This window comes from Xenopus tropicalis, chromosome 6 (assembly GCF_000004195.4).
Source record: "Xenopus tropicalis strain Nigerian chromosome 6, UCB_Xtro_10.0, whole genome shotgun sequence".
NCBI classification, from domain to species: Eukaryota; Metazoa; Chordata; class Amphibia; order Anura; family Pipidae; genus Xenopus; species Xenopus tropicalis.
Genome location: NC_030682.2, coordinates 7,407,092 through 7,421,737, shown reverse-complemented (window position 1 = coordinate 7,421,737; position 14,646 = coordinate 7,407,092). Strand labels below are relative to the sequence as shown.

The 14,646-nt window shown below is 44.8% G+C and overlaps 1 protein-coding gene across 2 annotated transcripts in view; it reads right to left on the bottom strand.

The window, feature by feature from the left end:
* Window positions 1-14,646, bottom strand: part of map3k22 (mitogen-activated protein kinase kinase kinase 22) — an 88,908-nt gene that overhangs the window by 53,372 nt on the left and 20,890 nt on the right. For both annotated transcript variants that reach the window (XM_004915596.4, XM_002938005.5), the window contains exon 2: window positions 3,216-3,278. In XM_004915596.4, the coding sequence (XP_004915653.1) occupies window positions 3,216-3,219 (4 nt within the window). In that variant the 5' untranslated portion in view covers window positions 3,220-3,278. The remainder of the gene's footprint in view (window positions 1-3,215; window positions 3,279-14,646) is intronic.

Genomic DNA, 14,646 nt, shown 5'->3' with positions numbered 1-14,646 from the left:
TAGCTAGGGTCTTATTTACCCTAGCAACCAGGCAGTGGTTGGGAATATGAATAGTAGAGGGCCTAAATCTGCCCATTTGGCCACTTTAAGAACACAGTGTAATTGATATGAGCGGCCCAGTGTCACCCAAGTGCAGTTTCACCCATCAGCCAGGAATGTAAATAAACCCAGAGATAGGAATGTTTGTCCAGCGACTTTCTCTTCTGTAATCTCCTGCGAGCGCTGAGCTGAAATATGTGACGGGGCAGTTTCCATAGAGCTTTAGCTTAATTGCACCCAATATTTACATACCGGTACATTATATATATCTTATATGTTACCTGTTTCTATAGTATTACTGTAACAGTCCTGCCCTGCTTTATGGCTGAGATTCTAGCTATCTGTATAACAGAGCATTCTGTCACAGTGGCACAGATCCTATCTGATCCCCCCATTGTAAGCAGCAGTCCTGCCCTGCTTTATGGCTGAGATTCTAGCTATCTGTATAACAGAGCATTCTGTCACAGTGGCACAGATCCTATCTGATCCCCCCATTGTAAGCAGCAGTCCTGCCCTGCTTTATGGCTGAGATTCTAGCTATCTGTATAACAGAGCATTCTGTCACAGTGGCACAGATCCTATCTGATCCCCCCATTGTAAGCAGCAGTCCTGCCCTGCTTTATGGCTGAGATTCTAGCTATCTGTATAACAGAGCATTCTGTCACAGTGGCACAGATCCTATCTGATCCCCCCCCATTGTAAGCAGCAGTCCTGCCCTGCTTTATGGCTGAGATTCTAGCTATCTGTATAACAGAGCATTCTGTCACAGTGGCACAGATCCTATCTGATCCCCCCATTGTAAGCAGCAGTCCTGCCCTGCTTTATGGCTGAGATTCTAGCTATCTGTATAACAGAGCATTCTGTCACAGTGGCACAGATCCTATCTGATCCCCCATTGTAAGCAGCAGTCCTGCCCTGCTTTATGGCTGAGATTCTAGCTATCTGTATAACAGAGCATTCTGTCACAGTGGCACAGATCCTATCTGATCCCCCCATTGTAAGCAGCAGTCCTGCCCTGCTTTATGGCTGAGATTCTAGCTATCTGTATAACAGAGCATTCTGTCACAGTGGCACAGATCCTATCCCCCCCCATTGTAAGCAGCAGTCCTGCCCTGCTTTATGGCTGAGATTCTAGCTATCTGTATAACAGAGCATTCTGTCACAGTGGCACAGATCCTATCTGACCCCCCCCCATTGTAAGCAGCAGTCCTGCCCTGCTTTATGGCTGAGATTCTAGCTATCTGTATAACAGAGCATTCTGTCACAGTGGCACAGATCCTATCTGATCCCCCCATTGTAAGCAGCAGCCCTGCCCTGCTTTATGGCTGAGATTCTAGCTATCTGTATAACAAAGCATTCTGTCACAGTGGCACAGATCCTATCTGATCCCCCCATTGTAAGCAGCAGCCCTGCCCTGCTTTATGGCTGAGATTCTAGCTATCTGTATAACAGAGCATTCTGTCACAGTGGCACAGATCCTATCTGATCCCCCCATTGTAAGCAGCAGTCCTGCCCTGCTTTATGGCTGAGATTCTAGCTATCTGTATAACAGAGCATTCTGTCACAGTGGCACAGATCCTATCTGATCCCCCATTGTAAGCAGCAGTCCTGCCCTGCTTTATGGCTGAGATTCTAGCTATCTGTATAACAGAGCATTCTGTCACAGTGGCACAGATCCTATCTGATCCCCCCATTGTAAGCAGCAGTCCTGCCCTGCTTTATGGCTGAGATTCTAGCTATCTGTATAACAGAGCATTCTGTCACAGTGGCACAGATCCTATCTGATCCCCCCATTGTAAGCAGCAGTCCTGCCCTGCTTTATGGCTGAGATTCTAGCTATCTGTATAACAGAGCATTCTGTCACAGTGGCACAGATCCTATCTGATCCCCCCATTGTAAGCAGCAGTCCTGCCCTGCTTTATGGCTGAGATTCTAGCTATCTGTATAACAGAGCATTCTGTCACAGTGGCACAGATCCTATCTGATCCCCCCCTGATTAGAATTTACCAATCTATGACATCCTAAAAGTTAACTTGAAAGGTGAACCACCTCTTTAAGAAAATAAAAGGGATACATCCCACCATATAGCTATATATATATATATATATATAGGCATAGGAGTGATGGCACACGCAGGATTTTCACACACGGTTGAGAAGTATTGCAAAATAATAATCAGAGGTTTATTTAGAGCAACGTTTCAGCTCCACACAGGAACTTTCGTCAGGGATATATATATGTGTGTGTATGTATATACTGTACATATCTTTGCTCTTTGCAATGACGGCCCAGTCCTGGTTACCTATTACTATTCCTTCCCAGGGTAGCCAGGGATACCAAACAAACAGCAGGGCGTTAATGAATTGCTCACGTGAGCAATGGACGAAGGCTGCACCGGCGCTGAACTAGCGCCCAGTCCTGAGGAATCCAAGGGCCGAGCCACAGTCAGGGCCTCCTTCCATGGACAGAAGGCTTCTCAGGAAATAAAAAGTAAACCGACTGCTATAAATACACAGAGTATCAGTCAGAATAGGGCCAGGAATAGAACAGACCGGCACTGAGGGCCATTTATCAATGGCTGAGACACAGGCCTGTGTGCTGTGTGCGCTGTGTGTACGGCACCACAATGGCCCAACACCATGGCAACAGAACAGCGAGATCCCTCCGTGTGTGATAATAATAGTGTGCAATAAATACACACAATGTGGCAAGTATTTTGTGCAGGTGTCGGACCTGTTATCCAGAATGCTCGGGACCTGAGGTTTTCTGGATGAGGGATCTTTCCGTTATTTGGATCTCCATAACTTAAGTCTTCTAAAAATCATTTAACCATTAAATAAACCCAATAGGGCTGTTCTGCCCCAATAAGGGGTAATTATATCTTAGTTGGGATCAAGTACAGGTACTGTTTTATTGTTATTCAGAACATTCTGGATAACGGGTTTCCGGATAAGGGATCCCATACCTGCATTCAAGGATTTTGCATCCCGGGCAATGCATGTCCCAAAGCCCCAAGAGGTGCAAAATTGTGCCCCTTAGTGCCCATTTATCCACCACTTGTGTCTGGGTCATTGCTCTGCCACCAAAGTGGGCACTGGGGGGGTTGTTTGTGGTGCCGCCAAAGCTCTTAGAATCACCCGTATGCCCTCATTGCCCCAATAAACACAAGGACTTACCCATGATTAAGGCTGCGTTATGTCTGCATTCCAGAGGAATCAGTCGTACGGCACGGCGTCAGTCTGCAAAGGAAAAAATGTGTGTAAATATCCGAAACCGAACATCCCGGGTAGAAATACATGAAATAAAGGCACAAATGGCTTTTTACTGAGACTGCAGCTTTATCCACGGAAAAACTGATGTTATGAGTCGCAGGTCTGGGGCAGTTGGGCTGAAATTGTCTAAACTGGCAGACACCATTGGCACGTGGGCTGGCAGGAAAAGTCTTGGCACATTGGGTGATTTCAGGGTTACCGAAGAGGGAGAGGTTTTGCCCAGGCAATGCCAGCAGCACCAATTCACAGCAAGGGCCACGGGCTGCCAGGCTGTGATTGGATAAGAGCAGCACATTACCCATGCATGCTGGACGCACAGTGAAAAACCCGCACCCTACGTGATGCCCCCAAAGCCACTCATGTAGGGAACCATGGCTCCATTTATACAAGTAGCTGGGCTGCCATTCAGCTCCTCTATAACAATGTGTTTTCTACTTCCCGGCAACAGAGCTGACAGTCCTTATCTACCTGTTAAGCAGTAGAACCGCCCAGTGACAATAATCCTTTCTGTATGTATTAATCCTCACAATGACACGGCGCCGGTACCTACAGCCAATGGGAATGTGCAGCAATTCTATGGAATCCAATGGCAGTTTGATATTTAGGGGTGGTTCACCTTTAAGATAACTTTAACTATAGAATGGCCAGTTCTAAGCAACTTTTCAATTGGTCTTCATTACTTATTTCTTATAGGTTTTGATCTATTTGCCTTTTTGCTCTGTGAGGCTCCAGTTTTATTATTATTATTCAGCCCCTCTCCTATTCATTAACCATCCTCTCATTCAAACTGCTCCCTGGTTGCTAAGGTAATTTGGACCATAGAAACCAAATAGCTGCTGAAACTCCAAGCGCAGGGCTGCTGAACAAGAAGCAAAATAACTAAAAAACTACCAAAAATAAAAAATGAAGACCAATTGCAAAGTGTCACAGAATATTACTCTCTACATCAGGGGTTGCCAGACCGATGCGGAATGCGGATGTGTGGTGTGCGTACGCATTTACGGAGCATTTCCGCATCCCCGGATTGATCGCAGTCCCACCAGGAATCCTCGGGGGATCGACTGATGGACCACGATCAACGTATTGGCCGCCCCTGCTCTACATCACACTAAAAATTAACTCAAAGGTAAACAACCCCTATAAATGTCTACTATCCCGTGATTACCACCGGCCTGGGCCCTGGCACTTATTCCAGGATTCCCTTAGTGGGTTGTGTTAATAGGCGCCACTGAATGAATCAGGCGCTAATGCCGTTATGATAGGAGCGGTCTAGAACTGATGCCATTCCAACACAAAAGCGCAGGGGGGGGATATTGTGTTTTGCACTCAAGATGCAATGGACACAATTTAGTGGGTTTGAGTAATTATGCTGCAATTTTGGGAAAAGAAACATTGCATTGTGGGTATAAAAATAGCAGTTTGAGTCCAGCATTTGCACTGTATCAATAAATGAGCCTCTTTTAGAGATATTGTTAGGCTGATGACGCACAGGCTGCCCAAACTCAGCGCATACCACCTGACAACCCCGAAAACATGGGTCCAATTGAAAAGCACCCTGTGTGCCAGCACCCAGTTTCTCCCTTCAGGCTGCACAGCTGCAGTACAATGCAAGGAGGGGCCCCATTGTTCCACAGGTTTCTGAGTTCAAGGTGAGATTAATAAAAGCCGCACTAAAGTAACATAATCATTGTGTTCCAGCAGCACTCCCCGTCCAACCCCAACACGTGACACGGAGCCCATGCTTTTATTTACATGCTCCGCAGACTGCACTGGTTACCATGTAGTCATGTGATGTACATTTTCTTCTAAAGAATACGTACTAAAGTGCATTAACCAAATCCCCCTGTACCGGGCTGATTCCATTCAACTGGTGCATTCTGGGGCTCTACTTCTGGCACAGAACCGACAACTGAGACTGTGCCCCGAGCTATAGGCCTAAATATAAAGAGTACAGGTATGGGATCCGTTATCCGGAAACCCATTATCCAGAAAGTTCAGAATTACGGAAAGGCCATCTCCCTTAGACTCTATAGATAATTCTAATTTTTAAAAATGATCCCCTTTTCTCTGTAATAATAAAACAGTACCTGTACTTGATCCCAACTAAGATATAATTACCCCTTATTGGGGCAGAACAGCCCTATTGGGTTTATTTAATGGTTAAATGATTCCCTTTTCTCTGTAATAATAAAACAGTACCTGTACTTGATCCCAACTAAGATATAGTTACCCCTTATTGGGGGCAGAACAGCCCTATTGGGTTTATTTAATGGTTAAATGATTCCCTTTTCTCTGTAATAATAAAACAGTACCTGTACTTGATCCCAACTAAGATATAATTACCCCTTATTGGGGCAGAACAGCCCTATTGGGTTTATTTAATGGTTAAATGATTCCCTTTTCTCTGTAATAATAAAACAGTACCTGTACTTGATCCCAACTAAGATATAATTACCCCTTATTGGGGCAGAACAGCCCTATTGGGTTTATTTAATGGTTAAATGATTCCCTTTTCTCTGTAATAATAAAACAGTACCTGTACTTGATCCCAACTAAGATATAGTTACCCCTTATTGGGGCAGAACAGCCCTATTGGGTTTATTTAATGGTTAAATGATTCCCTTTTCTCTGTAATAATAAAACAGTACCTGTACTTGATCCCAACTAAGATATAATTACCCCTTATTGGGGGCAGAACAGCCCTATTGGGTTTATTTAATGGTTAAATGATTCCCTTTTCTCTGTAATAATAAAACAGTACCTGTACTTGATCCCAACTAAGATATAATTACCCCTTATTGGGGCAGAACAGCCCTATTGGGTTTATTTAATGGTTAAATGATTCCCTTTTCTCTGTAATAATAAAACAGTACCTGTACTTGATCCCAACTAAGATATAATTACCCCTTATTGGGGGCAGAACAAAATTAAATGATTACATGATTTTTTAGCAGACTTAAGGTATGGAGATCCAAAGTCTGGAAAGATCCCTTATCCGGAAAACCCCAGGTCCCGAGCATTCTGGATAATGGTTCCAATACCTGTATTTCAAATAAAAGCTCATTTTGTGTGGCCCTACATAACTATCTGAAATCCTAAGCCAGAAGCACAGTAGGAGGGGGAGAGCCAATCACAGCCCTGCAGTCACACAGGCACAGACAGGCTTCAGTTCCCTATCAGGTCAGCCTAGCTGCTGATTGGCCAAGGGTTGTACAGCCGCGCATTACTCGCAGGAATCCGGCCAGGAACATTGCAGGACACGGCACAAATACCGCTCCCTTTCCAAAGTCCTTGGATCAAGGTACTGAGCTGCTAATAAACTATTGCGCCAACTTATTCATTGCATATAGTGGCACGGCTAATGTTTGTGTGTCTTTAGAGGTTTTTTTTATTGAGCTAAGGTACTTGTCTATTAATAACTCATGCCTATGGCAAGCTGGCATCTCATCTGCAGGGATTAAAGGGGAAATTTACCACAAGTTATTCTAACAGCTGCAAATGAATTACTGCTATAGCATAGCTCCCAACTGTCTTCTTACTGAAAAGTCCCTTATTTCCCTTTCATCTCCTGCACTGAACGCTAAAAAAAGATACAAGTTTAATTAAAAAGTAGCTTTTGGCAGAGAACCCAGAAAGTTAACAAGCTTCACCTGCGCTTAGATACATTGTTTCTCACATTTAATTAAATAGGTAGCTTTTGGCAGAGAGCTCAGAAAGGTAGATACAGTTGTAACTAATAAGCTTGTCCCTCTTTCCATTTTAAAAATGTTGGTAGGTATTACTGTACAGATTAGGAAAAGCTGGCGTGTATTCAGGGGCTACAGGGGGCGCAGGGGAATCCTGGGGGTTCCATAGGAACAACTGTTTTTTTCCTGCAATATAAGGTGGCCAAAGAGTTTCACTGACATATTTTAGGGGATAATGTACCCCCTAGGAGAGGAGACCCTGGCCAAGGCAGAATGGCCCCAACAAATCAATTATATACAACCTGTGGTCCCCAGATTATTATCTCCCTGTTGTGCTTATATAGATGGGATGGTCTCAATCCATTGATATCATAAGGGATGGGTTGTACCAAAACTATTTGGGGGGATTGAAGACACTGTCCAATAACAGGGCCCCCTAAGGCGATGGGGGTATCCTGGCACTACAGTGCTCTGCTGAGGAGTCAGGGATTAAGGCTCAACTACATCAGTTATTATGCAACATACAATCAAATGCAATATTGTCAAATATGACCTGCAGGCCCAGACTGGCAATCTGTGGAATCTGGCTAATGCCATAATATATATAAACAGCCCCCCCACCAGCCCTATGGCCTTTTACAGCAGCCCCATCAATCCACAGATTGCCGGTCTGGGCCTGAAATTTGCATTTGATTGTGTGTTGCAAAATAGCTGATGTAGTTTAGCCCCAATCCCTGCCTCCTCAGCAGAGCACTGTAGTGCCAGGGTCCCCCCATCTCCTTAGGGGCCATGTCATTGGACAGTGTCTTCAATCCCCCCAAACAGTTTTGGTACGGCCCATCCCTTATTATATGTATTGAGACCATCCCATCTATAGAAGCACAACAGGGAGATAATAATCTAAAGGACCACAGGTTGTATATAATTGATTTGTTGGGGCCATTCTGCCTTGGCCAGGGTCACCTCTCCTTGGTCCCAGGATCCCCCCATCTCCTTAGGGGCCATGTCATTAGACAGTGTCTTCAATCCCCCCAAACAGTTTTGGTATGACCCATCCCTTATTATATGGATTGAGACCTTCCCATCTATAGAAGCACAACAGGGAGATAATAATCTGAGGACCACAGGTTGTATATAATTGATTTGTTGGGGTCATTCTGCCTTGGCCAGGGTCTCCTCTCCTTGTTCCCAGGGCAAACGCTAACCCAATACAGTGCCAGGATACCCCTGTCTTCTTAGGGGCCATATCATTGGTCTGGCCAAGTTACACCCAGACAGTGCCTTCACTCCCCCCCAAACCCCCAATAGTTATGCCACTAAAAAGGCTGTAAATATAATCCTGTCCTTGATATCAGAACAATGTAAGGAATGATAGAACAACACTGGGAGGCCACAGGTTCAATATACTTGAATTGCCCCCCCCCCCCCAGTGCTATTCCCCAGTGAAGCAACGGAGAATACGGACAATACGGAGAATACGGCACAGCGAGCGGCGCACCTGGGTAGGGGTCAGCATTCAGCAGATAAGGGAGCATGTGAGTCTGGCACAACCGCTTGGAAAAAACAAAAGAGTTGTTGATGACAAGGTATGAAGGGAATTTGTGGGAAAGTTTCCAGGCCAGATCAGTAGCTTGGCTTCCGTAATAATAATAATAGTAATTTGTCTTTGGAAAAGTGTGAAGAACAGACAGGAAACTGAATTGGCATGGCTCACTGAGAATTTACAGAATTAGGACTAGAACAGCACAACTAAAGTACCCAATCAGAGCATTAGAATGATCCTAACCTGTATCCAATCCGAGCATTAGAATGATCCTAACCTGTATCCAATCCGAGCATTAGAATGATCCTAACCTGTATCCAATCCGAGCATTAGAATGATCCTAACCTGTATCCAATCCGAGCATTAGAATGATCCTAACCTGTATCCAATCCGAGCATTAGAATGATACCAGGGCTAGTCCAACCCCTATCCAATCAGAGCATTAGACTGATCACAGGGCTAGACCAACTTGTATCCAATCAGAGCATTAGAATGATCACAGGGCTAGTCCAACCTGTATCCAATCAGAGCATTAGAATGATCCCAGGGCTGGACCAACCTGTATCCAATCAGAGCATTAGAATGATCACAGGGCTAGACCAACCTGTATCCAATCAGAACATTAGAATGATCACAGGGCTAGACCAACCTGTATCCAATCAGAACATTAGAATGATTACAGGGCTGGACCAACCTGTATCCAATCAGAGCATTAGAATGATCCCAGGGCTGGACCAACCTGTATCCAATCAGAGCATTAGAATGATCACAGGGCTGAAATAACCTGTATCCAATCAGAGCATTAGAATGATCACAGGGCTGGACTAACCTGTATCCAATCAGAACATTAGAATGATCACAGGGCTAGACCAACCTGTATCCAATCAGAACATTAGAATGATCCCAGGGCTAGTCCAACCTGTATCCAATCAGAGCATTAGAATGATCCCAGGGCTAGACCAACCTGTATCCAATCAGAGCATTAGAATGATCCCGGGGCTAGACCAACCTGTATCCAATCAGAGCATTAGAATGATCACAGGGCTAGACCAACCTGTATCCAATCAGAGCATTCACTAAAAACACATGCAACAGCACCTCTAGTGGTGTAAGAAATTAACATCTTGGTTTCACATTATTTTTATTTGTATGTGTGAGTTTACATCCACCATGTCTTATGGGTAATGTAGGCCAACTACAAAAAAAACAGTTTTCCAAGTCCCACCCTTAGCCAAGTCTCCATATAAAGTGTTGGGCAGTGTGTCGGCCACAGGAGCCATAAAAACTCATTTATGTAGCAAGAAACTTGCCCAACAGTCTGGAACAATGGGCAAGGTGTGGGCCTTATCTACCCCATCTGAGCAGCTGAAAAGGTGCAAAACCCTGTAGTCTTTTACATGGTGGTAACAATAATATAGACTGTATCATAAATGTGTAACTGTAAATAGTGTAAATATTGTTTTAGTTCAATCACTTAATTGTAACAACTGGTTTATTATTCAATATATTCCCTTTTATATACATTTATTGGTGTAAATTATTTGTCTGCTTCTCAAAAGAACCGTGACCCCAGTAAGAGGGGATAATAATATTGTTATTAATATTATATTAAATCTCACAGTGTGGATTAAAAGGATTTCTATGCGATGAACCTTAAAGGCCACATTTGCTGTGTGAAAGGTTAAGGGTCATTTGTGCCAGGAAACCCCAAAAACACCAGGGGGGTCCAGGGGCCGGGACAGCGTTTGCAGAATCATGGCTACAGCATCTCCTGGCTGGGCCAGTACTTTCCCATCTAATGGGCTGCACCAAGAACAAGCTCAGGGGTGTAACTATAGCCCCCCCATAGGCCTCGGTGCCCACCACTGAAAACAACTGAAATTCTATTATGAATATATATAGGAAAGTTAGAGTTACATTTACTTTTATTGGGCACCAGTGAATTTATTATTATTTGGTAGGAGTTTCCCTACCAAATAAAGGCCCCACTACAGCTTGCATCATCTGTAACAGCACCCAATCACATGCCCACCCTACACATCAGCCCTACAGCACCCACCCCTGTGTGAGGGAATGCCCCTTCCTTCAAAAATGTCCTTCTGGCGCAATTTCTTCCTCATAAATATAAATATATGACACTATGCCTCATCATCCCCACCCCCGGGCACAGCATTATGGCACTATGCCCCATCGTTCCCACCCCTGCCACAGCGTTATGGCACTTTGCCCCATCTTCCCACCCCCCGGGCACAGCATTATGGCACTTTTCCCCATCTGGCCCACCCCCGGGCACAGCATTATGGCACTTTTCCCCATCTGCCCACCCCCGGGCACAGCATTATGGCACTTTACCCCAGCTTTCCCCACCCCAGGCACAGCATTATGGCACTTTGCCCCATCTGCCTCACCCCGGGCACAGCATTATGGCACTTTGCCCCATCTTCCCCACCCCGGGCAAAGCATTATGGCACTTTACCCCAGCTTTCCCCACCCCAGGCACAGCATTATGGCACTTTGCCCAATCTGCCTCACCCCGGGCACAGCATTATGGCACTTTGCCCCATCTTCCCCACCCCGGGCACAGCATTATGGCACTTTTCCCCATCTGCCCCACCCCCGGGCACAGCATTATGGAACTTTACCCCAGCTTTCCCCACCCCGGGCACAGGATTATGGCACTTTGCCTCATCTGCCCCACCCAGGGCACAGCATTAAGGCACTTTGCCCCATCTGCCCCACCCCGGGCACAGCATTAAGGCACTATGCCCCATCTACAGTGGTGGGAAAAACTATTTGCCCCCTTCCTGATTTCTTATTCTTTTGCATGTTTGTCACACAAAATGTTTCTGATCATCAAACACATTTAACTATTAGTCAAAGATAAACACAAGTGAACACAAAATGCAGTTTTTAAATGAGGGTTTTTATTATTTAGGGAGAAAAAAAATCCAAACCTACATGGCCCTGTGTGAAAAAGTAATTGCCCCCTGAACCTAATAACTGGTTGGGCCACCCTTAGCAGCAATAACTGCAATCAAGCGTTTGCGATAACTTGCAACGAGTCTTTTACAGCGCTCTGGAGGAATTTTGGCCCACTCATCTTTGCAGAATTGTTGTAATTCAGCTTTATTTGAGGGTTTTCTAGCATGAACCGCCTTTTTAAGGTCATGCCACAACATCTCAATAGGATTCAGGTCAGGACTTTGACTAGGCCACTCCAAAGTCTTCATTTTGTTTTTCTTCAGCCATTCAGAGGTGGGTTTGCTGGTGTGTTTTGGGTCATTGTCCTGCTGCAGCACCCAAGATCGCTTCAGCTTGAGTTGACGAACAGATGGCCGGACATTCTCCTTCAGGATTTTTTGGTAGACAGTAGAATTCATGGTTCCACCTATCACAGCAAGCCTTCCAGGTCCTGAAGCAGCAAAACAACCCCAGACCATCACACTACCGCCACCATATTTTACTGTTGGTATGATGTTCTTTTTCTGAAATGCTGTGTTACTTTTACGCCAGATGTAACGGGACACGCACCTTCCAAAAAGTTCAACTTTTGTCTCGTCGGTCCACAAGGTATTTTCTCAAAAGTCTTGGCAATCATTGAGATGTTTTTTAGCAAAATTGAGATGAGCCTTAATGTTCTTTTTGCTTAAAAGTGGTTTGCGCCTTGGAAATCTGCCATGCAGGCCGTTTTTGCCCAGTCTCTTTCTTATGGTGGAGTCGTGAACACTGACCTTAATTGAGGCAAGTGAGGCCTGCAGTTCTTTAGATGTTGTCCTGGGGTCTTTTGTGGCCTCTCGGATGAGTTGTCTCTGCGCTCTTGGGGTAATTTTGGTCGGCCGGCCACTCCTGGGAAGGTTCCCCACTGTTCCATGTTTTTGCCATTTGTGGATAATGGCTCTCACTGTGGTTCGCTGGAGTCCCAAAGCTTTAGAAATGGCTTTATAACCTTTACCAGACTGATAGATCTCAATTACTTTTGTTCTCATTTGTTCCTGAATTTCATTGGATCTTGGCATGATGTGTAGCTTTTGAGGTGCTTTTGGGCTACTTCTCTGTGTCAGGTAGCTCCTATTTAAGTGATTTCTTGATTGAAACAGGTGTGGCAGTAATCAGGCCTGGGGTGACTACAGAAATTGAACATTGAATTGATAAACCACAGTTAAGTTATTTTTTAACAAGGGGGGCAATCACTTTTTCACACAGGGCCATGTAGATTTGGAGTTTTTTTTCTTCCTTAATAACGTAAACCTTCATTTAAAAACTGCATTTTTTTGTTCAATTATGTTATCTTTGACTAATAGTTAACGGTTTTTGATGAGCAGAAACATTTAAGTGTGACAAACATGCAAAAGAATAAGAAATCAGGAAGGGGGCAAATAGTTTTTCACACCACTGTATCTCACCCCCGGGCACAGCACTGGGGGGGGATGCCAAACAAATTGCTATTCCCCAGTTACTTGCACTTTGCTTTTGTAGCTGTTTCTGATTTTCTCAGGGCACTTTCCCCCCTGGTCCATGCACAACTGATACAATTTTCTTAAATTCTCTTTTTGACTCATTTCATGTTGTTTCTCCTAATGTGACTCATGAGCAGCAAAATAACCTTTATGGAAGTCCAATTCCTAGGAAAAGTGCCCTGAGAAAAACAGAAGCAGCTACAAAAGCAAAGAGCGATTCACTGGGGAACAGTCCTTTGTCAGACACCCCCCCCCAGTGAGTATAATCATTATGCTCAGACCCCAGGCTGGCACAGATAAATGCCCCGGCCAGGGGTACCTTCCATGGGAGTGTCCCGCCTGCAATGTACTCTATGCTTGTGTATTGCACAAGACTGGCGGCCATAGGAGGAGGTGCATATTAAATATAACTATACAACATAACACTGTCAATCATTTGTAAACAAAAGAATAGACATTTTTACCACAGAATTTAAAGAAAATGAAAGAAAAACAAATTACTGCAACCATGCTGCAGTCAGGCAGTCTTGCCCAGACTTGTCCCATTCTAGGTCGCAATATAAGTCATGCACAAACCCAGCAATGCAGTCACTGCAACCACATTGGAAAATGGGTGTCTGCACCCACCCCATGCCAACGCCATGCCCAGGAGCGCACACTCAGGAGTGAATGGAGGCCAGTGGACTGGTCGGGGCGCTCGCCTTACAATCATGTGACTTTAAAGAGCCAAGATGACAGATTTTCTCTAGATGATATTTTGGGGATATTTTCTCAAATTTAGACACACAGTATTTGACCAAGTTAGGATTTGGCGTATCTGTTAGGCCACAAATGAGCCCCCATGATGTCTCTAGCAGGGGGTTTACTTAGCAACCACCAGGGGTGTTGTGGATTCATTAGGATAAAGCTGTGGCTTCTCATGGGCCAGTATAGCTCTCTCTACATGATACTAAAAGATACTTTAAAGGTGAACAACCCCATTATGCAGGTAACATACGTGGTAACTGTGCAAGTTCCCACAGCAGCCAATCAGATCTCTGCTTCCATTTTCCAACTTGAAGTTGTCTGATTAAACCTAAAGATGATTGGTTGCTATTGGAAATCAAGCCCGGACTGGCAATGTGTGGATCTTGGTTAATGCCAGGGGGGCTGCTGTGAGATGCCATAGACAGTCACTATTCAGTGGGCCTGTGGGGGGCTGTGGGGGCTCTGTGTACTGGGAATAACAGGGCCTATTTTGTATCCCTGTTGGAAACAATGTACATAGCCTCCATAACATGGAACCTTTATACACAACTTTTATTGTAAAAATACCAAATGGCTCATTAAAATTGACTTTAAAGTGAGCAGTATCTGTTAACTTTTCCTCAGTGTGAGACCCCCATTTATATTGTAGAAGTCTGACTGGAAATTCAACCCCTACAAGTGGTAGGATCCCCCCCCCCCCCCCCGAGGAGAATAGAGCGAGCCGGGTGATGTCACCTCTGTGCTAAACTTTGTGTGGCGTTTCCTTGGTGACGAAGGGGGTTTCCCATTCACAGTGTGGTGGAACCCCGTGGGGATGGCGTTTCTCAGGAACTTGGCAGATTTTATGTATATATATATATATATTGTTGTTATGAGAGCCGCCGAGCCTCGTTCTGCACGGC